Genomic DNA, 26,550 nt, shown 5'->3' on the forward strand with positions numbered 1-26,550 from the left:
CATGTTAAAACCACACACACAGCAGGAAAGTTGCTATTGTGAGGAAGAAGGACATAAAATGTAAGCAATGAATTAAAGAGGCAAATGAAGGCACTCTTTTCCTTTATCAGAAATAGAAGAAACAGATTGTGCTCATCTCGCTTCGGGCCAACAGCCGCACTGCATGGAACTCGGCCAGCTTCAGTCACAACGCTCACTTAGGAGTTTTGCTCTGTGAAAGGAGGAAGCCAGATGGGCTATTTACTTTCAACAAGATAATTCTGGAGGAAATTGTTATAAGTCAAAGAAACTTTTTAGCTTCATCTGCTATTTTAGCCTCTAAACTGATTCAGGAGGAGGGGGGCAGGGTTCCCTTAGGAAAGAAAGAGGGGATCTGAAGGGAGCTGGGGAGGGAAGGGCAGGGCACAGCACGGGCTCACCCCTGACCTCCACCAGTCATCCCACAACCTGAGCAAGCCACCCGACCTCTCAGAGCTCCAGATCGCTCCCGGGTAACAGGAAGGCCACACAGTGTCACGAGAGGTCGTGAAGATTACATGGCATGATGCAAGTGTAGCACTTAAAATGTAACAGGTGACATGCACTCTCAGTAAACACTGGGCATTATTTCTATCCATTTCATTTTCTCCTCTACTTGCAAAATGTAGAGAATCCATCATATATATGTACACGTATATGAATCAATTCTTAAGAACACAGTAACAGCTATATGTTATATTAGTCTACTGATCATACTTGATGGAATTTACGTGTGTGAAAACAACTTCTCTTATTTTGCTATCAAAGTGAAAGGGTAAAAGAATACTGATAATTTTATCCTTGGATCAAGAATTCAAAGAGATTTTTTTCTACCAAAAACTACTTCTTTAAGAAAAATGGCTATAGAGTGAATATAGAAAATTTTGTTAAATTGCGAATTAAATATCTAATAAATATAAAAGATGTTTCTTAACTTAGAAAGCATAGTTTTCCCCCATCAACCCAGAAATAATGGCTCTGGGGGAAAAATCAAGATAATCCTTATACTCATACACCATGCAAAGGCATCTAGCGGCCTCATCTTTAGAACATACAACATATATTAATTTTATATAAAAACTAAAAATATTCAAGTTACATTATGGGATCATTAGGTATCCAAATTCACCTACTTTTCTTTTTTTCTACTTGTAATACTATTCAATGATAACTGATGATTCTAAGAGAATAAAAGATACTTTGAACAAAGCAATACACAATTATGTTCAGGCTACAGAATTTACCGTGGCCGGAGAAAGACATACATCTTCAGAAAGATTATTCAATATGGAGGACTACTTAAAATATTTTCGTTTTGCCAGGTTATCTCTGGTCTGGTTTTGAGAAAACCACAAACATCTTATTTCACTGCCATATTAAAGAAATAGCATCATCATTATTTTTTGTAATACATTCTCTCTCTGAAAGAGAAACCATCTCAAATGAACAACTGATTTAATTTTCAAAATTTATTTATGGGCTCAGATAAGACAAACACAAAAGCAAATAGCATATTTTAAAGCTATTTGGGAAATCTAAAAAGAATTGTTGCCATATTTTTTTTTTACATTCCTAGTGACTCAATCCAGCTGCATCCCAAGAAAAATGAATAAATGTTGATAGTAAGAATATTTGAAAAGAGTATGAAAAGTCATAGATACATATCCACACTTGAAACTTAGAGATTTTATGCCCCAATTAAGACCAGCAAATAAACTGAGAAGAGTCTGCAAGGAGAGATAAAAGAAGTCGAAAGCGAATCTTCATTTTAATTATCCTTTATAAAATTAATATAAAATAAAATTTCCCTAAGTAGCAGAGAAAAGCAAATAATAGAGCAGGACAATTTGCCATTTGCAGGACATTGATTCTAAACAGTGATGAAATAGTTGAAACACGGAACTGTCATCTTTCTCTTCTACACCCGGAATTCCCCCCACTTTGAAAACACCTATTATTTCACTGACCCAAAGGCCAAAGTCCAATAGCCCGAACTTCTCGGTTCCAGCCCCGGGGCTACCCGACCCTGGGCAGCTGTGGAAGCAGCACGGGCTGCCCCGACGGGAAGCGAGAAGGGGTGCCCCAGTGGGAAAGCCGTCCTCAGCAGCCCGCCGCAGCCCACCTGTCACTGCGCATGCCTTGTCCACTCCTCCCACTCGCACGACATCGGACCCCTGACTGTCACTCTGGGAGAGCCCACCTGCCTTACTGCTGCTGACTCCAGGGTCTTGTCCAGTCAGCTGACTCCGGCCACATCGCTGTGGCTCCTGAAAGCACAGTGTCATGTTTTAGGGTTTCACGCCATCTTCGTCTGACAATGGTGTGTCTTTTGCCTAATGACCACTCGGCAACGGGCCAACAGTAAAAGCGACCGATGGACATTCCATGGCCTTTCCTATCCTCAGGTTGCAAGCACTGGGAGGTAAAATGTACTTTAAAAATCAAGTCAAAAAGATCTCTGCCTCTACCTGTCTTACCGCCTCCTGACCTACACACCTTAGTAAGGCAGCTGGGCCACGAGATGTAGCCGTCCCCAGAAAGTTCAAAAGCTACACAGACCCATACTGAATTTTGAGGTTTTGCCCTGAAATTGTCATTCCTGGGCAGGAAGCATTCTTCTTCCCTAGCAGGAAGCCGAGGCCAGGACGACTGGTATACCCTCCAGACGGCGGCCCGATCACACAGAGTCCTAAATGGTTCCAACATATTTTTGGTTCAGCCGCTAGATATGTGTTGGACTGACTTGGGTCACTGAGTTGAGTACACTGCTCATCAAATCTGTACACAGGGGCCAAAGCGGGGACATGAAAAGCCCCTACAAATGTCATGAAAACGCCCTTACCCACCTGCACCGGACCCTTCCCGACAGCAGGTGTGGAAACAAGCACGGGAGACAGGAGAAAACACAGTTCGAGCTACCGAAAGGGACGTCAGTTTCACGCCTGTGGAGGAAGAAACAAAGCTGGCAGTGGGAGGCGTCACCCCAAATCACAGGAGGCATGAGGGAGCGTGCACAGTGTCCTCCCCGGCCCCTCCGCTCGACTCAAGTGAAATGCTATACGAGGCAAACTGAATAGATCTGGTCCAGTCTCTGTTGGCCCAGTTAATCAGAGTGACCATGGAGTGGCAGACATATGTGAAAATTCATCGCAAGTCGAGACGGTGTAAGAAAAACTGGTTATTTGGAGGGAGCGTTTTCTTTGGGCCTCTTACGCCCACCTGCTCGTCTCGCCGAGTGGGCCAAGAGTTCATGGCCCTGACTTCCCTTTCGCCCAGGCCATTTCTCAGGGGTGTTTACGCATGTGATAACCGTAAGAAAGGAGGTCATGTTTATCCCCAAAGAAGTTTGCTCACTGCTTGCTATAAAAGCGGTGGATTCTTCAAGCTCCGTAAATGAACCTTGTCTGCAATGCAAACGCACTGCATGCACAGAACCCATCTGGGCCACATCGTATCTCCCCTGTGGAACTGGGGGCGAAGGCAACTGGTGTAAATATGGTAACATTTACACGATTTGCTGTGCCAGGAGTAACAGTCCTTCGCCTTTGACTCACGAGCCTTATAGCCTCTGCTGGCATCCATGAGACATTAACAGGTGAACTTATTAGTTTGTAAGTAAACGTCAGTTCCCAAACCCAGCACGCTTATCTCTGGCTTGAACCACCGGTGATACTGATACAAAGCCCAGCTCAGGCAACCATCCCCCTACCTGATGTTCGAGCATGAACTCACATAGGTATCCTAATGTCGAAGCTACTCATCCCATATCCTTTGACGCAAACAAGAGAACGTGAAAATCGGGATCACCTCCCTGCCTTCCGGAACTTAAATCTATGGGTTTGCCCATAGGAATTCCACATAAAACTAGAATTCTTCACTTCAGTTCCAGCTCCCCCATAGTAAAACCCCTAGGAAGGGGAGCTGTCGCCACCACTTCACTACCTTACAGTGTGGAGGCGAAATTTTAAGTACATGAGATATTGTTATAACCTAGTTTGGGGAGAAAGGTGATTTGGGACATGGCCTGGACGGGGACAGGAGTGAATAAGGAGTGTGACACATATACGATGCATGTGTGTACATATACACACGTTTATATGTATTTTAGTTCCAAGCCTGATTTTCAGAGACACCATCAATCAGCCAACCAATCAAACAGGAAGCCCACCATCATGGAGGCAGGAAAATGGCTAAACGGTCACTATTTATAAAATTAGTCCTCTGGCGAAGGGAAAGGAAAGCAGAAAGATTCAGAGAATAAAAAAATTTTGAGAAATAAAATTTTATTTTCCTTTATCAAAATCCTATCAATGTATAGTATTTAGGGTTCAAAATTCCCCTTCAGGAATTTAATAAAAAGGCTCAAACGTCATCAAGTGGTTTGTATATAATTAACTGCAAAAGATTTGTCTATTAGTTATCACTTAGTCACTGTTAAAAGCAAATAAAAGAAGAATTTAAGAAAAAGGATAAAATAGCAATTCAGTAGAATTATAAAAGCCAACATGAACCTACGATAGAGTTATGACCAGACTTAAAGCTGAGTAGCAAGTGTGATCAGCAAGCATGCCAGGTTTACTGTTTTGTCATAGATACGATTATAACAAACTATGCTGAAAATTTTTAAAAATTCACATTGCTTCAGAAAGTAATTTCATATTCCTTTGTCTCCACACTTCATTAAAAATAAATAGTTTTTTGAGAACAAAAGACGTGAATCTGATGGACGACCATGTCCCCACCCCCATGAGCCATGAGGAAAAGGTAGATGCATTTACCCCTAATGTTCTGACTTTTCCTGGGTAAGTGATGCTTCTGCTACATGCAGGCAGAAGAAATGCCTGTGCGAGACATGGCAGGAGCTGTGCACGCTTGCCGTAAACAGATGCACATACTTCGAAAGTGCCCATCGTTTCAAAAAAAAGTTAAAACCTTACACCTACCTTATAAGTCACATGAAAGAACATCTTTAGGACAATTAAGAAAAAAAATCTGACTTTGGTCCTTTGTTTTAGAACTGGGCCTTTTCCGTCACCCAGAGTCTTGCCTAGCAGGGTTGAGGAGGTGGGTGAGTGAACACTGCAGACAAAGGACTGTACAGATGACATCAGAGTCAGTCAAACACTAACAGCATGAAAACAAATCTATTTTTCCCATAAAAAATCCCTCAGAATAATTAAAATAAATTCCTACCCAAATTAAATTGCCTTGAAGTCTTCTGTGCAAGGCTTTAGGCATTACAAACAGTCCTTGGCTATGGCCAGCCAGCTTTCCTCAATCAATCATGCAGTAGCCTAAAATTAAATTGAAATGATTGGATCAAGGAAAATCAAATTTTTTAACATTTAGTTTCAGTAACGTGATTATGAAGCTTTTAGTGATATTGTAATTACTTTGAAGCTTTGAGCATATGTTTCTTTTGAGAGTACTCCATGGAGAAAAGCTGCATTAGGGCAACAAGTAAGTACAGACCCCAGTGAAACAAAAATGCATTTGTTGTAAAGTTAAAAGCTAAAGGTGGAAAACAGACAACGTGATTTATATTGTAAACGCCCTACACAGAGCGATCACTGTAAAATCCCGGCTCATTCCAGAATTAAAATAATGTAATGGCATCAAGGGCAAGCATTCAAGAAGCAGTAAGACCAAACACCGTGAAAAGACGGCTGGGGGCAGTCAGCATCCTGCGCTGGCTCCGACTTCTGCACAGAAACATGTGACAGACTAAAATCTCTCTTACAATTAATTAATCATCATCTCAGGATATGAACTATGTACCCGAATCAAACCACAGAGTAGTTACTACCCGTATTTATTATCCTTTCATCCATTTTGACACTTATTGGGGTGATGCTGGGCTTGAGGGCCACAGAGATAAATGCAGTCCCCATCCTGCCCCCCAGGACTGTATCTGCAGAGCCCCAACTCTTCCGACCAGCCCCTGAACCACAGACGCAGAAAGGGAGGCTGAAGAAGACAAAACGGGACAAGACGATGGTCCCCTCTCCTGACTCACACGTTCACTAATTCCACATTTGCTTATTAAGTACGAAGCGTGCTTCCTCCCTCATGAAGGATGCAGATAAGTAAACGCACCACATGAAAATGGAATGACACTGGGTCTTTAAGCTTCAGCAGGAGAACGATCTTGTCAAAATAACCGGAAGTATGCGAACCTTCCGAAGGATGCTTCGCCGATCTCGTCAGGCAGAGGACCTGTCCTGATGGCTGACAGGCCCTCAGCGGGAAGGCTCGGGGGTGCTGGACGCGCATCTCGCTCTCGGCCACGGGCACGGCCACATTTTACTGTCCTGGAGGAGCCCTGATTCAACGAGCTACGTTCCCCTACCACTGGCCATGGCAGGCATTAGGGTGCACGTCCTTGGCCCGAGATGGGCCTTAGCATCCAACGCGGAGTGTCCACTTGTCGCAGACCTGCCACCTTTCATTAAATCAGGGCAGACCACATTAGTACTGTCGTAATTTCTACGTTAACCGAAAGTAAATGCTTGAGGTTTAACGTGGCCCCACAGCCAAAGCTATCTTTCTAAAATTAAACCTGACCATGCCCATTCCCGGCACTAAGACCAAGCAGGCTCCTCAGAACTCACAGAGCGAAGCCCAGAGTGCAGCACAGCACAGAAAGCCACACGGCGAGGCCCCCCGCCCTCGTCCCGTCCCTCACCGGTCCCCACTCCACGCCCCTCTCGCTCTGTCCCACCAACTCCTTCTCCTTCCCCAGCACAGGTGTGCTGACAAGGCCCCACGTCCTGCTCCGCCTGCTCAGACCAGTCAGCTCCGAGGGCCCAGCTCGCACCCCAGCTCTGCCCCAGAGGCCCCCCGCTTTACCACACAAGCAAACACACCTGTCACAGTGTCCATGCTCACGGAGCATTGTTTTGCTGGTGACAGAGCACTTTCACTAAACTGTGACTCCTTCTTTTAGATATGCAGACTTGGGGCCTGTCCCACGTCCTATAATCTGCAGTCTTGACAAATGTTTGTTGAATTTAACATTTATTTCCTTGCTTTTTTTCCCAATAAAAATGAACTTTTTCTTTTCTTACAAATCAAATTCTGTACTTATCTATTTTAAAAACGTATTCCATATTTCCCTTACAGTTTCTCCCAGTTGTACTAACAATACTTTCCAAATATTTCAGCTAAAACCGCCTCATAAAATCAAATTCTATACCGATGTCTTTTTTAAAAATGAAGCAAATTCAGCTACACAATTATGTTGTCTTTAGTCCTTCATAACTTTACTAGAATTTATTTAAAACTTCTAACTGTAATTTTCAACCAAGCCAGACCAGTTATTATTTACGAAGGGCAAGACAGTCTTAAACTATCCCACAGCAACACTATGTGTACCGTTCACAGTAAACTGGCAAATCAGAAATCAAAATATACACGAAATGGTGATTTGCTCCTGCTTTGCTGAATCACGTGCTGTTGTGTGAAGTCGTATTTCCTGCCAAGAGCTTAACAAAGCGTCTCCCGCTCTACAGGACACAAACGGCAAATCAGTACAGCAAATGCCCCGGCTGTAATTCACCACTTCAGCCCTGGACTGGGGCCACATGCTCTTTCACCACCTGGGGACACTGCCTTGAAAAGCAAGTTATGTCCTTGGCCAGGTTTAGCAACTAATCCACACACGCAAAAAACTAGATCCCTCATGTGTAACGTTACTGCATTGCCTTTAAATGACCCCAGAAAAGGCAAAATCAAGTAACAACATTGTAAATTCAATGTCCTACACCTGCCATCCTTAGTTCACGATAAGACACTTCAAAGCCAGTTTTCGAACGCTGATGACCTTAATGGCAACTGGGAGGCTGACTTGGACCTCCTCGAGATGTCCACGTCCCAATCCCGACACCTCTGAACGCGACCTTATGTCAAAAAGGACTTCTGCACATGAGATTAATACAGGACCTTGAGGTCGGAGGGTATCCCGGAGGCCCCTAAGTGTAACCACGAGTGTTCTTGTAAGAGGAAGGTCGAGAAAGGTCAAGGTTATAGTGAAGGAGACGCCAGTGTGGCCATGGAAACGGAGGCCGGGGGAAGAGCCGGGAGCTTGTGAGGCCCCGTCTCCGTGGAAGAGGGCTCTCCGTGAGGGCCCAAGGAGGCTCCGGCAGCGGCTGTCCTGCTGACACCCTGGTTTTCACCCCTTGAACCTCTCTTGGGACTCGTGACCTCCGGAACTGTCAGAGGATAACTGTGTTGTTTTTAGCCACCGAACTTACAGTAATTTATTAAAGCAGCAACAGGAAACTAATACAGACACTGAGCTATGCCCCCAAAGCACATAATACTATTGAAAAAAGTTAGTGACATCATCATAGTAATGTTTCTTTTCCAGGAAACACACCTGTAGGACCGAAACATGACATTACTGGAAGCTACCATCAGTAATTTATCTGACATAATTTGTCGTAAAAGCATCATTGGGTCTACATATATAGCAATGGTGATGCATTTGTCCTTTCCTTAAGACTGTGTTTATAACATTTACTACATTTCTTAATTCCCAGAGAATTACATATGCTTAATGCTAAGTATTTGAAAAACATAGAAAAGTATAATGAAAAAAAATCCCACAACCCAAAGATATATTTTCCATATGTAAATGGCAACCAATGCTATCTAATTTTCATTTATGATAACTAAGCTCTTACATTAATACTTTAAAAACATTTCTTAACTATTAAACAATTCACACATATTTATCAGTCTTAGGCAATTAATTTTTATCACCCTGCTGTCATCATTGCTCGAGGACAAAAAAAAAAAAATCATGTCACCTCCAGAAACCTGACTTCAAATGGTATCACCACCCCTCCTCTGACTATGTTTACCAGCATAATTTGCATTCTATTGAGCATAAGATAATTAAATTGGCTGCAGAAGCCATAAGGGATTTTTAATAAATTTATACAGAAAAAAACAGTGACAACCATGACTAGACCCAACAGAGAAGTTCCTCAGATGTTAAACCCCAAATAAAAAATATTCGAGAACCTTCTCCTCACCCCAAAAAATGGTTATAAAATATGCTGCAGTGCTACAGTGCCCAGTGCTTGCCAGGGTATAAGGACAGCGTATGGAGCCAGTACGAAGCTCCGGCATCATACAGAGAATAAGATTATTTGGTGAGTTCCTTGAAGTCGAGCTGATGGGGAAAAAAGAATCAACACATCTGTGTGGGTCCAGGTCTGGCCGTGATCCAGGCTCGAGGCCAGGCAAGGACGCCTGGTTTAGAATGGTGCATTAATGTAGGAAGGCGCCTGTGCCTACCTTATGCAAGTCTGACTCAGCTTCTTGCATCTCGCATGGGTGGCAGAATGCCACTGCTGTTCTCTGACACAGATAAAGCCCGTGCGGTCCCCTAGCGCAGGAACACGTGCTCCTCGCAATGAAGTTGGTGCCGGCCGTTTCGCTCCCATGTCAGCTCCTCGTGTGTTTTTCCAACTGGGCGTCTGACCACCCGGGCCTTCCCTTCTCGATCAGCTCGGCCCTGACAATTTGATAGCAACTTTACATCTGATAGAAACTTTGCATGTAATGAGAAATTGCATGTGCCACACACACACACACACACACACACACCATGGACAAGAGAGAAGAAAGCTCTAGGGAGGACCACGCAGGATGAAGGGAGAAATCCCCTGAGCCGCTGCTGGCTTGGATTCCACCAGGTCCTAAATGAACAGGAGCGGAATCGAATCCTGGCCCCCACTATTACACCAGGGAGTTGTGCTTAAACTGACCGCGGCACGACACACGCAATTCCTACTCAACAGTACAAATGCGGGCGTCTCTGTTTAAAAGCACCCTTAGGTGCTGCCACACCTCATTACTTAAACCTGTTTGGTGACAGTCAGCTAACTTGTGCACTCTATGTCTGTTTGTCGTCAGCAGCCCAAACGAGCAGCAACCCACGGAATGCTGCCTCAGTTGTGCTTAAATCTGTACCTCTCACCCCACAATGATGCACGACGGGGCAGAAATCGACTCTGAGCTAGAGGTCAAGGGTAGAGAGGAGACCTAGAGCATAAATTATTCTTCTTAAATCTTTACTTCTTCAGTAAGGCTGTTTCCCTGTCCTCCAGCCAGCCCAAAGTTCATCACTCTCCAAAACTCCGGCTTAAGAAAAAAATAGTTGTAATGAGGATCAGATTCCTCCAAGAGCAAAATGCAGAGCCTGGGCCTGCATGTTCCCTGCCTGGGTCAGACAGCTCCCTGTTGAGGGAGGGGCCGCAGCGGCTCCGGGTCTGCCTAGTCCTGCCATCCCCATGATGACCCTCAGCAACACTTTCCTGACCGACAGCCAAGCCTGGCGGGAACACCGGCGGCAAGCAAAGAAACTTACTCAGAGACCAGCTGCTCCTGTGAGCTGAAGAGTGAAATTTAAAAATCCAGCTTCTGAGGAAATCGAAGAACGTGGGGAAGGACGAAGGACCAATGAGAAAAGGTGGCGTGGTGCAGGTGTTTCTCGCCTCAGAAACACAGACATTACAGACATTCGGTCCTACTTCCCCATGTTATCCAGAGCACAGAGTGAGCTTCAGATGTCTAGTTCTTATCTTTCCACGTTCTGGAAAATGCATCTACCCTGGACAATAAGCTTAAAAAAAAAAATCATTATGTTGTTACAAAGGGCTCCATCTCAGGTCATCTGATTTATATACTGAAACTCCAGAAACCTTTAATCATAGGAATAACTAGTACATTCCTCAGTTACATAGATAAATAATGAAAATATCTCAGTGGAAACACCAGTGTTAGCTCCGGACTCATTCATTGTTTTCCTAATCCGATAAGGGTGGGGGTGGGGTTTGGGGGATGGGTGAGGTTGTCATCTATCGCACACAGCAATTTTTCTCTCTTCCAATAGTAAGGGCTGTAATGTTCCCCTCGGCGGGGGACCCTGTTCATGTCTTACAAGTTCACGTCTTGGAGAAGTCATGAAGAGTCCATGAGTACCCTAACACACAGACAGACATTTGTCCACGAATGCTCTCCACACGTGGCCAGGCATGAAGGTCACGCGGACAGCAGAAAGGAAGCGACTGTCCCCTGCACCACGATGGCCACCTGGCAGCTTAGCTGCAGCAGCACCACCCTCTTCACCTAGAGAAGAGACTATAAACGGAACGCTAAGCGTCAGGTGCCAAGCACTGAAGAGAGAGATGCAGGTTATTTTTGGAACACAAATAAACGTAAAGCTTTAGTCGCACGACAAAGAAGCATACCTATCGATAACAGATAATACATTCTACAAAAATTAGAACAATTTTTTTTTAGAAATATGGCCCTTGATCAGAGAGATGAGCTAATCGATGACATCGCCCTGAGAAAAGCCAACTCCCACCCCACAAATCGCCCTATCGCTCTCGGTGGATGGTCATCTGCTTGAGAGGGAACAGGAGTCATTAACGGTTACCTGGACCCGTACTGTACCACAGCTTTGCATTACGGCCATGAACATCTTTTCAAAATACGATCCGTTCATAATGCTTTTCTGTGTGTGGTTCTGCATACTTTCTACACTATGAGCAAGGACCTGACAAATGGCAGTTGCTAAAATCTTGATTCTAAAGGTGGAGCTAATTGCTTCAGACTGAAAAATGGGTACGTGGTAACACCCAGGTGGAAATCTTAAGGAAGACCTCATATACAGTTGTATCTTCTGAAATGGGTCTTGAAGCATGAACGGCAGGTTCTAAATGTACTACAGAGAGGAAGGGCATTCAAAGATATGTGTTCACATAGACACATATCTTTCTAATCACTCTGCTTCTACTGGGGAGACGGTGGGACCCTTAGCCCAAAGGTATATCTTCTCAGTCCAGCTGGATCACAAACTCACCGGGGATGGTATGACTTTTGGCGAAAGACTTTTGAAAGTTCTCAAACACTTCTGTGTATCTTCTACTTCTCCATGACCCTCCCCCACAGGCAGTACACACAGACACCACCCACCCGGGCCTCCTGCTCAGCGCTGCCTGATTCAGCACCTTGGAAAGAAATGGCACCAACGTCAGTACTGTGAATTGAAATACCTATTAATTCAAAGAAGAAAGTTTTCTATTTAGTGAAAACAGATATTTGAATAACCTGGTAGAAGTTCTAGATAATTAGGACACATAGTACTGGGGGAAATCGTTGGATTCCTGCAATTCCTTTTAACCAAGATTCTCTCCTACAGGGCGAGGTAAATAAACCAGGAAAGGGAGCTGCAACATAAATCGGCCAGCTGCCGCACAAATCCCTTTCTCTAATATTACAAAACTTAAGAGAGAAACCATTCAGATTACTACAAAGAAACATTTTAAATGAGCTCATTAAATGCAAATTAAAACAGAACCACTGAATAAGCACTGGGCCACAATTAAAGGCTGAAAAAACAGCAGGTAAGAAACAATTTTCATTGATCAAAGAACTAAAAGCGAACAGAATAAAGTATTCTGCATTGAAACTGCTTTCATGAATATGAAGCAGTTCGAAGTAAGGAGATGGGTTTTTGGGGTTTTTTTTCTGCATTTTTCAAAGAAGCTTTGGAGGTAGAAATGGATTGGTATATCTTAATACAAAGTATTTTCATTTTCAAACAATGAAGCTATAAGGCTTCAAAAAAATGCAAACTTCAAAAAAAAAAAAATCCTTAGAACTAGCTCCAAAATTGAAAAGGGCATAAGGTCATCATTTTAGAGCCTTTGGACTCCAAAAACTGTACATAATTATACAAAATCTTCTTTGTAAAAATTTAGTAGACGCAATTCTACCTCATCATAAACAGAAGCTTTACAGCCTACTCTGGGTTCTAGATGTAGAGTCATTCTTTATACTTAAAATTATTGAAAGGGCAGGGCAAGTGGCAGTACACAGTATAGTCGGCTAAAAATATAAACTCTGAGACTTCAAAATTCACCACACACAAGCTTTAAAACGAGTATGTAGATTTGTGGGCAAATAATAAAGTTAGACTTTATTATATTCATGATAACAGAACACTTTTCTCTCTCTTTTTTTTTTCTTTTCACTCAGGTATCCCTGATACCTGGAGCAGTACTGAGCACACAGTTGGTGCTCAATTACTGGATCCGCTTTCGTGGAAATAAAGCATTCTAAAATGAGAGGTGAGGGTTTTTTCCTCCTTAAAGTCATTTTAATAATTAAAACATACTGTTTTTCATCTATCAGAAGGCAAAAATAAAAGTCTTTTCTAGGACACGGGGGAAATGGGCACTTTGTAAAACACGGTTGGACAGGTCAAGGCCAGCAAGGACTGCTGCTCAGCTTGCACACTGCTCACAGGCGCTGACCTGGGGGCAGGGAAGTAGTGGAGACAGAAGAAATCCAGCGAGTGCTCTGAGGAGAATGTCTTTCTCAAGTTTTTTCAGCCCAAAGGGACAGGTCAGCTCTTTGTTACTTTGCTGTGATAGACAGGAATGCAAAATTGGGCAACTGACTTTAGAGCAATTTGGAAATACCTTGCAGAATTCAAAGCTAGAAACTCTTTTTCTAGAAAACCCATCCAGATATTCTAATAAGGTTTTTACTTTATACATATGCAAATAAAATAAGGACACAAACATTCTTGATGATAGCAATTGTCTGTAAACTTACTGAGTGCTCATTTATTTGAGAGTATTTGCATAATTTATGTGCATCCATAAATTAAAGTCTAGGCAGAAATTACCATGGGGTAGATCTATACGTGCAGAAACGTTAAGTTTTCTAAGAGATGTTAAGTTAAACAAGGCACAGAACAGACTATGTTCTAATTATTGTGTCTTTTAAATGCATCAAAAATCTTTTTAAAGAATAAGACGTTGAATTTGAATTTCAATACTGGCAACACTGTTGTACATATATCCACACACTTTAATATCTGATACTACTCAAATACCTAAATCTAATTCTATAAGACATTCAGAATATACCACAAATATCACTACTAAAATTCAATTTTAAACACAAAGAATTGCTAATTTTAAAAGAGGGTAAAATATCTTTATAATAGAGGTGCCAAAAGTTACATTTTTCTAAGCTGAATTTCTTGAAGTTCTTCTATTCTGCTTTATATTATCTTGAAAATCTTCCCCATACTTCTCACAAAGTCACAATTTTTCACTGGCTTTAATTAAATTGTTTCTGGCCTTGTCTGGGTCACGGCGTTATCAATCATTATCCAAGTGAGAAATACAAGTGCTTTCAAATAGTCAGGGCCAGGAAGAAAATCTTGGTTTTAAGAAAGTAAAAGGAAGATAATTTTATGGGTAGGGAGGTAATACTTTACTCCTATTCTACCTGGAAACCCATTTTTTTTTTCCTCTCAAAAGTGAGCCAAGATTTAAATAAAGTGGAAGAGTACTATTTGAATTAAAGAGGGTATAGCAATTAAAAAGAGCGCAAGCATGAAATGGGCAAGTTCTGAGTAGCACACACATCTTTAAAGGATAAAAACATCCCCAGATATAGAGTTACGTGTATTTTGGTCTCCAGCTTATCACAGGATATAAACTGTGATGCCTTTCCTGGCTCCAAAGTTTAGTCACAAAAGCAGGAATCTCATCATTCTAAAACCTTTACCACTATTCAACACAACCAAGCCCAAAACTGACAATTAAGATCTTTACTAAAATATTCCCACTGACAGATTTATGCAATGCAACTAGTTATATAAAATAATTTATTACACATTGTCCTCATGGTTTTTACATGTAAAATATTTTTCGCTGGATGGGGCATGGATTTAATTATTTATGTTGTAATACACACTTATTTGGACTATGGAAAACAACAGCTGGAGTATGAGAAATAAACCTTTTTAAAATCCACCTGATATTCTTCACGTCATTGTCATTTACTGAGAACTGTCTAATCATCAAATCCAGAAGGCACACTTTTCCTTCTTGTGTCCCTAAATCCCAAATAAAACCTAAATGAAACTACCAAAACATATTTTATCCTAATAGTTACATAATCATTTATTAGATATTAATTTAGAGTTAAGTGATGATTTTAGATCTTAAGTCCCTGTCTTTATACAGCTTTACCATAAATTTATTTTAAAATTATCCATGCACTAGATTAAGTTGAATTAAAATAACATTTGCACAATTATCTTTATAATAAGGTCTATTTTTTCCTGTAAAATACTGACATCATAGAGTTTGAAAAATTTCTACTTGGTTTTCTGATTCAGTTGAAATTTGTGTTTACAAGTGGATCCTATGTAATTGTCACATAAAAAGACTCAAAAAACTCAAAAAAATTTATGCATTTTTCTTAAGTTGATAACTTTCAAAGTTCATACCATGCTAAAAACAAGAAAAACGGCACATCCTTTGGTTTTATCATCGCTGCGAAGACACTGTCAGTTAACTGGCATGGTTCTCCCGCCGATACGTAGAATATTTTATATTTTAACATTAATTTAATAAAATATTTATGGAGAGCTTATTAGTGCATACAAACTTACACATTTTAAAGATCCATCTCTCATCTTTCTAGATAGACTGCACCTGACTTCAGATGTACTTGCTGCAATTTTCAAATGTTTTGTAAATGGCGCTCATCAGGAATAATCCCCAAATAAGCTCACCAAACCCATACGTACTCTAGAACAAGTCTCCGTCAAAATAAACTCCCAAAACTCCCCAAACAAATCATGGTGGGCACTGAGAAGCAATGTTTTCTAATCACACTATGCATTTCCACTAATTTTCAGAGAAAATGCCTAAAAATAGCTTTTGGTTTAACTGCCCTGGAATAGAGGAACTTCGCTTACGTTATACGTTACAGCGTCTATAAACAATTCTAATAGCCGCTTCCAAAGCTTTATTCGCATTCTTGCACCTGGGTCATTTTGCGTTTCAGAAAAATCATAATTTTGCATAATGAATAGTTAATTCATTATGCAAAAAAAGTTTTAATCCTTGCTATTATTTACTCTTATTTTTTCACCTCAGACCTCCAATGAGAGATTTAAAAGAAAAAATTCGAGGTGACAGGAAGTTTAGATCCATCTGAAGGAATCTCTCCTGTGCCCAACCACCATCGGCAGGCGCCTTGCATCAGAGTTCAAGGCTCCGCTGGGGTTGCCCCGAGTCCCGCCGACGTGGGCGTGGACGACAGCGTCCGGCTGTCCTATACCGGAGGACAGCGGCCGCGGCGCCCCGAGGGGCGGGGGGCGGGGCCGCGCGCTCGCTGCGGGACCGGACCCCGCCTACGCCCAGGGCGGCGCACGGGTCCCCGCGCTGAGCTGTCTTCGGCGGGACGCCTGTCAAACCAGGGACGGGAGGGGACTGAGACCAACACACACACTTGTTCGGCCGGACCACGGCGGGCACTGGAAGCCGGCGGCGCGGGCTAAGGACAGCGCTGACACTGCCGCCCTGCCACTGACAGGTGGCACCGGAGGGCACCCTGGGGTCCCTGTCGTGCGGGGCCCGGAGTGGCGCCGCAGCTGGGCGCAGGGCGGCGCAGAGAGGCTGTACCTGGCAGGCACCACGTACCGATCATTGTCACTGGGCAGAAGCCGACTGCTGGGCAGGAAGGGGCCTGCGCGCACACCGGCGCCCGCGCGCACTTCCCACCGGCCGCGCGCTCGGGGTTGAAATGTCCGAGACACCCCTCCCCGGCGCCCGGCCGCCGGGGTGCGCATGCGCGGCAGGCGCGTGGCGCGCGGCCTTCTGGGAGTCGTAGTTTTAACGCGTAGCTTCTGCTCCCGGCTCCCGCCGCCCGCTGCCGGACGCTCTTCCGGTTTAAGGCCCAGGAGAAGTTCGTCACCGGGGGGGGGCGGGGTGGGGCCGCTCGGCCGCAGTGTTGACGCGTCGCCTAGCAACCGAGGCTCACCTTTGGAAGCTTGTTGCAGCTCCAGCCAAGGTCCGGCCCTCTTCCCGCCCCTCCCCGCCCCTCAAGTCCCTTCACCCAGGAGCTTCCAAACATCTGGATCAGCCTGGGCGCTTCGAGGGGCTGAATTTCTACCACTAACGCGCCTTTTTACATTTTTTCCCCCGACCTCCTCCTCACATCCGTAAAACCCACTGAGTCTTTTACTACACGTTTTATGAGAACAAGACATTTTCTAGGAAGATGGTGGCAGAAAAAGAGACCCTGAGCTTAAACAAATGCCCAGACAAGCTGCCGAAGAGGACCAAGCTGCTGGCACAACAGCCGCTCCCGGGGCACCAGCCTCACGCCCTGGTTTCCGAGGGCTTCACAGTCAAAGCCATGATGAAAAACTCAGTCGTAAGTGATCTTCCCGCATCGAATGCACTCGCTCCGAATCAGGGGACACCAGGTGGCAGGGGTTGGCCGGCCCTTGGGTGGGCTTTGCCAAAAAAGGCAATTAGTTGGCCAGTGGCCGACGGCACCCACCAGCGTGCGGAGGTCCAGGCTAGGTTCTTAGAAAGGATCTTCAGCGGGTGATACACGATGCCCATTTATAAGCACTTTCCTAATAATTCCTGGTTTCTAGGCCACCCCGAATTACTCTCAAGCTATTTATGAAGCAGAAAAGACCCCCTTTCCTCATTGATTCCTAAACTAGCCCCATCAGCAAAGGGCCTTATAGAAGGTGAGTTCTTAGAAATCTTAAAATCTCTTGCAAAATTTGACATGGGCTTATCGTACAGTTGGGAGCATAAACTCATTAAATAATCTATAACATGAAATCTCATCAATTTAACCTAGGAAATATCAGAATATCCTAGCATTTACTCTAACAACATTCTTTTCTTACAAAATGGTACCAGCCTGTTAGAATACTGAAGGGCAACTTAATGCGAAGATTATTTCCAAACAGACCTTTTAAATGGTAAATTTTTTAAAATCCAAGCTTCGGTTCAAGCATCTCTGGCTATTAATACAATTCATATTTCATTTATTTTATTCATAGTTAAAATAGTCTCAATACTATTGAGAAAAAAACAGTTTAAAATGCACACAGATGGTTTAGCTACATGGATGATAGAGTAAAAAAAAAAACTTTCCTATCTGTTTTTGAACAGCTTTCAATTTGCTATGCTAAACCAGGTTTTACTACTGAGTAAGCACCTGTCTGGGAATGAGATATTAAATAATAAATGCAGCTTTCAAATTTGTATAATTTACACTCCAGGAGGATCTGACTTACTGCATAGCGACTCATTATGTTAAATGAATAGTATTGCTTTTCAGTATCACATTATTTGTTTTACATAAATGTTGCAAACCTAATACCTATTCCTAAACCACATCCTTAAAATATGTGAATGAAACAGATTGCCTCTAGACCCCTAGTCCAGGTTTCCACGTTGCTCGACAAAATAATATTCTGGTTATTGGACTGTGTGTCAGTTGATTTACAATAGGTAAAATTATTAGAAATAAACGAAAACTGCTGGTTGTAGCTTTAGTCTTTTGCATGTATTTCATGCGAATAGGTTGTCGTGGAAGCCAAGATGACCGTTTATCAGCAGTACAGAATTCCATAACTGTTTGAGCTAATTGTTCTTTTCTTCCACATATTTATGATTATAATGTTAGTGACTTTCAATGCTGTATTTTTTCACAGATGTAAAAAAATATTGTTCAGATTCTTTCTTTTTCTAAACTATATTCATAGTCATTTTTTTAAACATAGCCTTATGCTAAAGTCATAGTTCTGGAAAACCAAATATTTCAGTATTGCCAAATGTAATAAATATACTTAACAGACAAAAAAAGACACTGGCTATGAAGCAGGCTTCTTTATAAACAACTTGAGATAAATTATCTTATTTTCATATTTTTTAGAGAAAAATCTCAATATAATATCTATTTTTCTATTGGAGTCTTCAAAACACGATGGATAATTTTTTATTTCATTTAATGGAAATCATAATTCTTACATACAAACATCATCCATTCATTCATTCAATCGACGACTTTTTTAAAGCTAAGAATTTGTTAAGCACAGTTCCAGGGATTTGGGATCAGCAAAACAAAATCCCTGTCCTACGCTAAGGAAGCCACCATCACCAGCACTAGTCTTGATAAAAGAAAGACAGTACTGTTTACACAAACTGACTTCAGTGGTATAGGAAATAAAACCTTTTTTCTTTTCATATTCAGTATTTACGTTTCACCGTTTCTGTCTTCAACAGTATAGATCTTTTGACATAAAGTCAAAATATCCCCCTTTTTTGAAGTTTATTTTTATTCGGAAAACGATATGCCAGTCTCCAGCTTTTCTTAATTTCAACGCCTTGTTCCAAAAGCCAAGCCCCCAAACAATTCCCTGGTGTTAGGGCTTGCCTTCGGTTTCCTCTTTCAAACACTTGCCAATTAAGGAAGTCACCATTCCAGTCTCTTCCACAAAAGACACATAGAACTATACCTTAAAGAGTTATATGGAGACTCCCGTGGTTTCTTCAAGAGTGCTTTAGTAATAATATAAGCACACGATCTTGATCAGATTTGATCAGATGACCTGTATAGTCTTTATTTAAATTCATAATTGATATACAAGACTGCAAAATTATTTACAAAACAGTAATAAACATAAATGGCTAGAGTTTTAAATCCCAGCGTCCAATGTTCTTCAATAGTAAGTAGTTCCTTCACTCCCTTGAAATTGTTGTTGCATTCTATATGAAAACAAGCAATGACACAAGTCTTGCAGTCAGAGAATAATATTCAAATTGATATTGTTAAAATGTTTGCCTGAACATTATGATGAGATGTAGAATTTGAAGATTTCCCTTTAAAGGCCTCGTATGTGGTATGATCCAGTAACCCTGTCCTGTACCATCTTTATCTCAGCAGACGGGAGAGGCTTGCTGTGCTAATCACCCTTTGACAAAGCAAGTGAGGATGTGGACCCAAGCTCCACATAGACGTTGACCTCAGTTTAAGCTTTATGTTGCTGTTTTCCTTTTCACCAGACGATAGATGTTTCATTATTACAGCTCAGCAGAATGAGAGAAATAATTATTTGTTACTAGTTTACTTGTATAGATGTAAGTGTACTTTTAGACTCGCAATCATATACTCATTTAACACACAGCAGTAGTGGTCAATATTTATAAACTATATATTAAAATACCAATTTGGGTGCTTTAACAGAGACCAAATAACAATGGCTTAACTAAAATGGAAGTTGCTTCTCTCACATATAAAAATCCAAATTTGTGCACAATCATGGAGGTGGGGCCCTGCCTCCCCATGTTCTCTTTTTGCAAAAGCCTATGAAAGTTGATCCTTGCGGCAACTCCAGGCCCCTATACCTGCTCCATTGGGAAAAGGCCTAAGAAAGTTAAGTAGTTCTAAAAGAGGATAATCTCCAACACCCACTCCATGCAGGAAGAGAGAAAAATGGGTAAGGAGCTGCACGAAAAGGCAGGTAGAAATAGAGAGCAAGCAGCCTGCTTAGAAGGGATGTCCCAGAGGGTGCTCTCATCACTTCCGCTCACTTCCATTGCCAAAACTTAGTCTTATGGCCACATCCAGGTGCAGAAGAGGCCGGAAAATGCAGTCTCTGACTGTGAGGTCTGTCACCGCTAAAAGCTGAGGCGTTTCATTACCATAATAAACGGATGAAGAGAAATTGGGGGACAATTAGACATGTCCTCCACCTGTGCTAAATACCGCTCGTGAAGAAAAAGGAGATAGACAAGTAAATTATTACAGTACAAATATATACACATCTACAAATAGTTCGGTACAGTGGAAATATTAATAATGAAGGGACCAAGAGACAAGAACCCGATCGAGGCCCTCATCGCCTTTCGTCTAGATTTTTACAGTAGCATCCAAACTGGTTGCTAGACTCTATCCACCACATGGTTGGTTGCCTCAACCAACTATCCTAAATGCTGTGACACTCACCTTTCTGGTACGAGTTCTCCTCTTAATCACCGCTGAAAGCTTTGGGAGTCCCTCAGCTTTACAGGAAGGAAGAAATCGTGTTACCTCCACAGGGCTAGCAAGGTCCACCCCCAGTCTATGGTTTTACCTTTATCTCCTACTGTTCTCATTTGCTTCCGCCAAATTAAACTGTAACTCTTCACAGCTGTGATTCCGCATACGTCGTTCCCTTCGCTCGAGTGCCTTTCTCCCACAAGGTCTGTGTACAAATCTGCACACACGTATTCCTTCGGTCTTTAGGTAGCGAGTATCTACTGGTCACTACCTGTGCCCAGCACTGTTTTAGGTGCTCAGAATCCAGCAACAGGAGAGGCGGAACACTCGCCGTCAGGGGGCTTATGTTTATGCAGCCAGCTGAAATGCCAGCTGCTTCAAAGTGACTTGAAATTCTCCCCCTTTGTCAACCAAGATGGAAACGTATCTTTCGTTCATTGTTTTCTACCAGGTATTATAGCAATTTCTAGTCATGTTTCACCTCCTCATATACATTCCCTGCGAGGGCAGCATCTGTGCCTAACTCACCTTATCATCCTAACCGACATGTAGCAGTGCGCTCCATAAATATTTGCTGAATGAAGGCAAGCAAGTCTACTCCTGCTCATGTCATCAGCTCCCGCTTTCTCATCGCTCTGATCGTTACCTGTCTCTGGTCTGGGTTTTTTTTAACCATCATCTTCCAATGTAGGAGCCTAGAAGATCCCTTCAAAACTCAGCCCGACCATGACATTGCTCTCCTCAGACCCTCAGGTGGCTCCTCATCTCACTCAGAGTAAAAGCTAACGTTCTTACCCGCGTAAGGCCCCGTGCAGTCTAGCTTCCTTTCTTCTTTATCCGTATATGTCAGCTCACCCCACCCTGTTCCACTCACAGTAGTTTCCAAGCCGTTCCAGTCACAGGGCTGCCTCAGGGCCTTTGCGCATCTTGCTCGCTCTGCCTGAAATGCATCCCCTCCTACATTCTACCATCTCTCGGTGCTTTGAATTTTCGTTCAAAAATTAACTTTTTATTGAAGACTTCTTTGGCTAGTTAGACTTTCAACCTCTTAATAATCCCCTTCATCCCTGCTCTAGCAGTCCTGGCTTCTTGCCCTGTTTTGTATTTTTTCATAGATACTTATCACCCTCAGTTCTTGAGTTCATCCTGTGTCTTTTTCCACTACAGAGTAAGCTCCTCGAGGGCAGGGGATTATTACTGTTTCAATCACTGCTCCATCTCCAGCTCTAGGAAAGTTCCTGGCACATAGTAGGTGCTATTTTTTTGTCCAGCGAATGAATGAATAGCCGTGTTTTATGCTATAGAGAATCATCTTTGAATTAGCTGCTTCAAAAAAATGCTAATGGAGTTATAGAAATATAAAACATAGGAATTAGATTAATTTACAAATGTTTTATGCGATATTGTAGTTAGCTTATTATAAAAGTTACGTGTGCTCATTATAAAACATTAAAGTGGTTTGCCTTAGAAAAGCTCTCTCCTATCTAAGATTTGGGAAAAAATTTAGCCTTTTTTCCCCTTAGTTCTCTTATAATTTCAATGTTTTATTTTAAAGCTTTGCTTCATCTTGATTTCATTTTGGTTTAGAAAATGAGGTAGAATATTTTTTTCCCAACGGGTCAGAGGGTTGCTACATGACTCTCTACATATAGTTAAACTAAATTATATCAAATATCTTCCTATTTGACTTGAATGATCTATCAGTGCTATATGTATATAGTTATAGTAGCTTTGTCTATGCTTTAATATCTCATAGGACTAGTCATCTTTATTTCATTTGACTTGCTAACCAGTCCTATGAGGAAGCAGGGCAGACTTTTTCTATTTAGCATATAAATCTTGGACAATTTAATTTTTTGTTGTGGTGGTTTTGGGACACTTACTACATCGTAGAGCGAGTAATAGAACCTATATTTCTAGATTTTTCTGACTCAACTGGTCTTCTCTTGATACTTTCTTTTTAAACTTTGATGCATAACATACAAACAGAAAATACACATATTCTGTGTGTGTCACTTGATGAAGATCAAACCGAACACACTGGTATAGCCAACACCCATATCAAGAAAAATTACCAACACCACAAAACCCCTCGGGCTCTGTTCAGTCACTGCCCTAACACACCCCCAAGCTCCCCTCACCCTGACTTCTCTCAGTAGATGTGTATTTATATACATGAAATTACAAAGTGTGTAATTGTTTTGTGTCTGGCTTCTGAGATCACCACCGAATGTGTGAGATTCTCCCACGTCACTGCACATGGATCCTTCATACTCATCGCTGTACAGTATTTTCATATGAATATGATAATTTACTTATCTATTTCTCTGTTGATGAGTAGTTGTGTGACTTCTAGGTTAGGGCTGTTACAAATAATGCTACTAGGAAAATTCTAATACATTTTTGGAGAGCATAGGTGTAAATGTCCAAAGACAGAATTGCTGGGTCCTTGGGTGTGTGTATGTTCGCAATAGTTAACTATATCAAAACTGCTCCCAAATTGATTTTTCAAATTTAAACTTCTGCCCAATCTATAAGAGAGTATCATTTGCTCTATAGTCTCACTAGTAATTGGTATTTTTTTTATTTTGCATTTTGGGTATTCTAGTAGGTGTATAATATTATCTCATTGTGGATTAATTATTTTTATTGTGATTAGTGAAATTTAAAAGTTTTTAATATATTTGCCATTTGATTATCCTCTTTTTTTTGAATTCTCTTTTTAAAGACTTTCCTCTGGTTTTTTCTTGGCTTGATTTGGCTTATTTATTTGTAGTACTTTTTATTTTTCGTATTCTGTCCTAAACGATGTCAGGTATTTGTCAAATATATGTTTTGCAAGTACAATTTTCTACTCTGAGAGTTTCCTTTCCATTCTCTTAATGGTGACTTTCATCCCTCTCTAAAATATAACAAGAAAAAAATTATCTTTTGTGGGAAAAAAATTATCTCAAACATTTTATTTATGTATTTATTTATAACATATTCCTCAATTTGAATTGTCTCACAATAAGTGTTTTTGAAGTCATCAGAAATAAAATCAAACGAACAACAGTGAACAATAAAATAAAATGTAATTAAAGTAGAAAGCCTGAGCTAAAGGAAAGGAGAATCGATCTGCCATTCATAAGGATCAGTATTTTTATTACTTGATGTTCAAATTTCTAAGTTGCTTGGCATCTGTGGCCGAAAGGCGAACATTACGCGTGTCTCATTTTCACAGAAGCAGCAGCCTATCCATCCCTCGCGGGATCCCCCGCTTTCCCTGTGCTGCCATCTCAGAGAAGGCAGTCGCATAGCGTTTTAAATGCAGCGGGTCCTCCATTAACATCGTTTCCTCCAACGACGTTTGGTTATGGAGTTGACGAGGGGAACGAATCGATTCCGTCAGGGGTCACTGTCCGTGGAGTTTTCCTTTCTCCCCAGGCCTGCTGGGGTTGTCTCCGGGTTCCTCCCGGTCCCTGGGCATCCCAGAGCGACGCATGCGTGGTGACCTGGCGTGTCTTCACCGCCCGGGCTGAGTGCAGCGGTGCGAGGGAACCCCTGCGATGCAGGGCTGGAGGGGCGCCCTGTGCAGGGCAGGTCCCCTGGTGCCCTGGGCGGGGGCCTCCAGCCATCCAGGCGCGACTGGAAACGGTGGGTTGGAAAATCGCTTGTTTCGTTCATCTTAAACGTAAGTAGAGCACTCGGTTACTTCAGTGTTTACCCTTAGAAGTGTTTGGGATCTTTATTTAGATGTTTTTGTGACCAGAAATAGGCCGTAGGAACTTAACTCTTGTTTACATCAATTAGCCCAGGTAAAACTGGTGTCATTGTACGTTGTTTCGCTTTAAAATCACAGTTACCAAGTTACCAAAAACCTATGACAGCATCGAAGACTTAGTGTACATGCAACACACCAGATCCACACTTTTGATATCTTACAAGAAATACAGTAGCACATTTCATCCTGAGAAATTGGATTTTGCATGAGGTTCCGTTGACGCGGTACACGAGGTAGGCCCTTGGCGGCCCAACTTGATCCAGAAGTAGAGTCCACAGAGCCTGCGGGAGAGTGGAGACTGTATGTTTCAGCTCTGGCTCTTCTCGGCTCATTTTGTGCCAGGAGCCAGGTGGCTGCTGTTTCCTTTCATAGGGTGTCAGAGTGGAAGTGTGTGGTGCTGTGTGTGCTGAACTATAAAGGATGAAGGGACAGTGGGAAAGAGTCAGGGGCAGTGTGACAAAGCTCAGAGACCAGACAGACCAGGCCTCCTGCTCATTGGGTTTTCAATCCTTGTATTCTGCTTTCTTTGACCAAAATAATTATGTCACAAATTCTGTTCATTACATACATGTTTAAAAATTTTTAATTGTATATATTTTTGTAGAATGCAAAGCACATGTGTACTTAATGAAGAGTATGTGTGTATATATATATATATGTATGTATATATATATATATATATATGGATGCCTATGTTTGTATGGCTTACATATTTAGTGTGTATTAAGTATAATTATAATACCTTATATGAAATTTATGGATTCCATCTAACATGCTAATATTTTACATGTCATTACAAACGCCTCAGAAACATTTAAAAGACTTTCTAAAATATTATCCTCTGAATATGCCATAATTTACTTAGTCATTCACCAAGGTTGCTTTCAGTTTTTGCCATTATACATATTGTTGAAATGAATATTTTTATTTAAATTTTTCTTCTGTGTTTGATTGTATCTCCTTGCAATACAATTTCTGAAGTAGAATTACTGAGTCAGAGATGTTAAGAACCCGAAGATGCTAATGAAGTTTTGATTTATACGGCCACCTGAAATGGTTCCCTTCTCTCCTGTGGCCTGGAGTATCCCCGGGCCCTACCTGCCCTCCAACCTCCCCACCTGCTGCATGTTGAGGGGATCAGTGTCTCAGCACCTCTGAAACCCATTCATGATACATATTAGGAATGGATTGGAAACATCTAAGGCTGTGGTTCTCAGGTAGCAAAGTGAAATCACCTGGGGAGCTTCACAATGTTGATTCCTGGGCCCCACCCTCCAAGATTCTGATTTAATTGTTCTAATTGATCTGGGGTTGCATTAAGTAGTGTTTAGTAGAGATTCAGAACATTTACGGTAGAGCATTATAGGAAGATCTCAAAAAACTATATTCTCCAGATAGCTGGAGATATTAATTTTTCCAGAGATATATATAGAGCAGCGTTCTATTCCCTGCTGATTTGTGTTACCTTTTGTATTATAATTATACAGAGATATTTGAGAGGAATTTTTAACCAATGTAACACATTTTTAATTATTATACTTTGTAGTATGTTTAGAAACTGGTGAGGGTACTCTCTCCTGTTAATTCATATCCGGAATGTTGATTTTAAATTTTAACTTTTTGCCAGTTTAATCTTTCAGATGACCTTTTAATACTATGCAAAACCAAAATATTCCTTTGAAATAGCTATGAGCATGTAAATCACTTAGAAAAAAATTGTCACATTTTAATAGTGCCTTCGCTTGTAGTGGTATATTTTATCACTTTATGTGCCTTTATATTTATTTTATATTCATCTACCTTATTACCTTTTAAATCTAATCATATTCCCATTGAATCTCATGTTTTATTTTAATCATGTTTCTCCA

At 41.7% G+C, this 26,550-nt stretch overlaps 2 protein-coding genes across 2 annotated transcripts in view; one reads left to right on the forward strand and one right to left on the reverse strand.

Moving 5' to 3' along the window:
• PRKN (parkin RBR E3 ubiquitin protein ligase) overlaps positions 1-16,763 on the reverse strand; it is a 1,016,620-nt gene extending 999,857 nt beyond the window's left edge. The window contains exon 1 of the mRNA XM_039881228.1: positions 16,551-16,763. Coding sequence (XP_039737162.1) covers positions 16,551-16,557 — 7 coding nt within the window. The 5' untranslated portion in view covers positions 16,558-16,763. The remainder of the gene's footprint in view (positions 1-16,550) is intronic.
• A 90-nt stretch (positions 16,764-16,853) lies between these two features.
• Positions 16,854-26,550, forward strand: part of PACRG (parkin coregulated) — a 432,037-nt gene continuing 422,340 nt past the window's right edge. The window contains exon 1 of the mRNA XM_039881247.1: positions 16,854-17,286. Within this exon, the coding sequence (XP_039737181.1) occupies positions 17,131-17,286 (156 nt within the window). The 5' untranslated portion in view covers positions 16,854-17,130. The remainder of the gene's footprint in view (positions 17,287-26,550) is intronic.

The sequence above is a fragment of the Pteropus medius genome, unplaced genomic scaffold, assembly GCF_902729225.1.
Source record: "Pteropus medius unplaced genomic scaffold, Ma_sr-lr_union100, whole genome shotgun sequence".
Classification (NCBI taxonomy): domain Eukaryota; kingdom Metazoa; phylum Chordata; class Mammalia; order Chiroptera; family Pteropodidae; genus Pteropus; species Pteropus medius.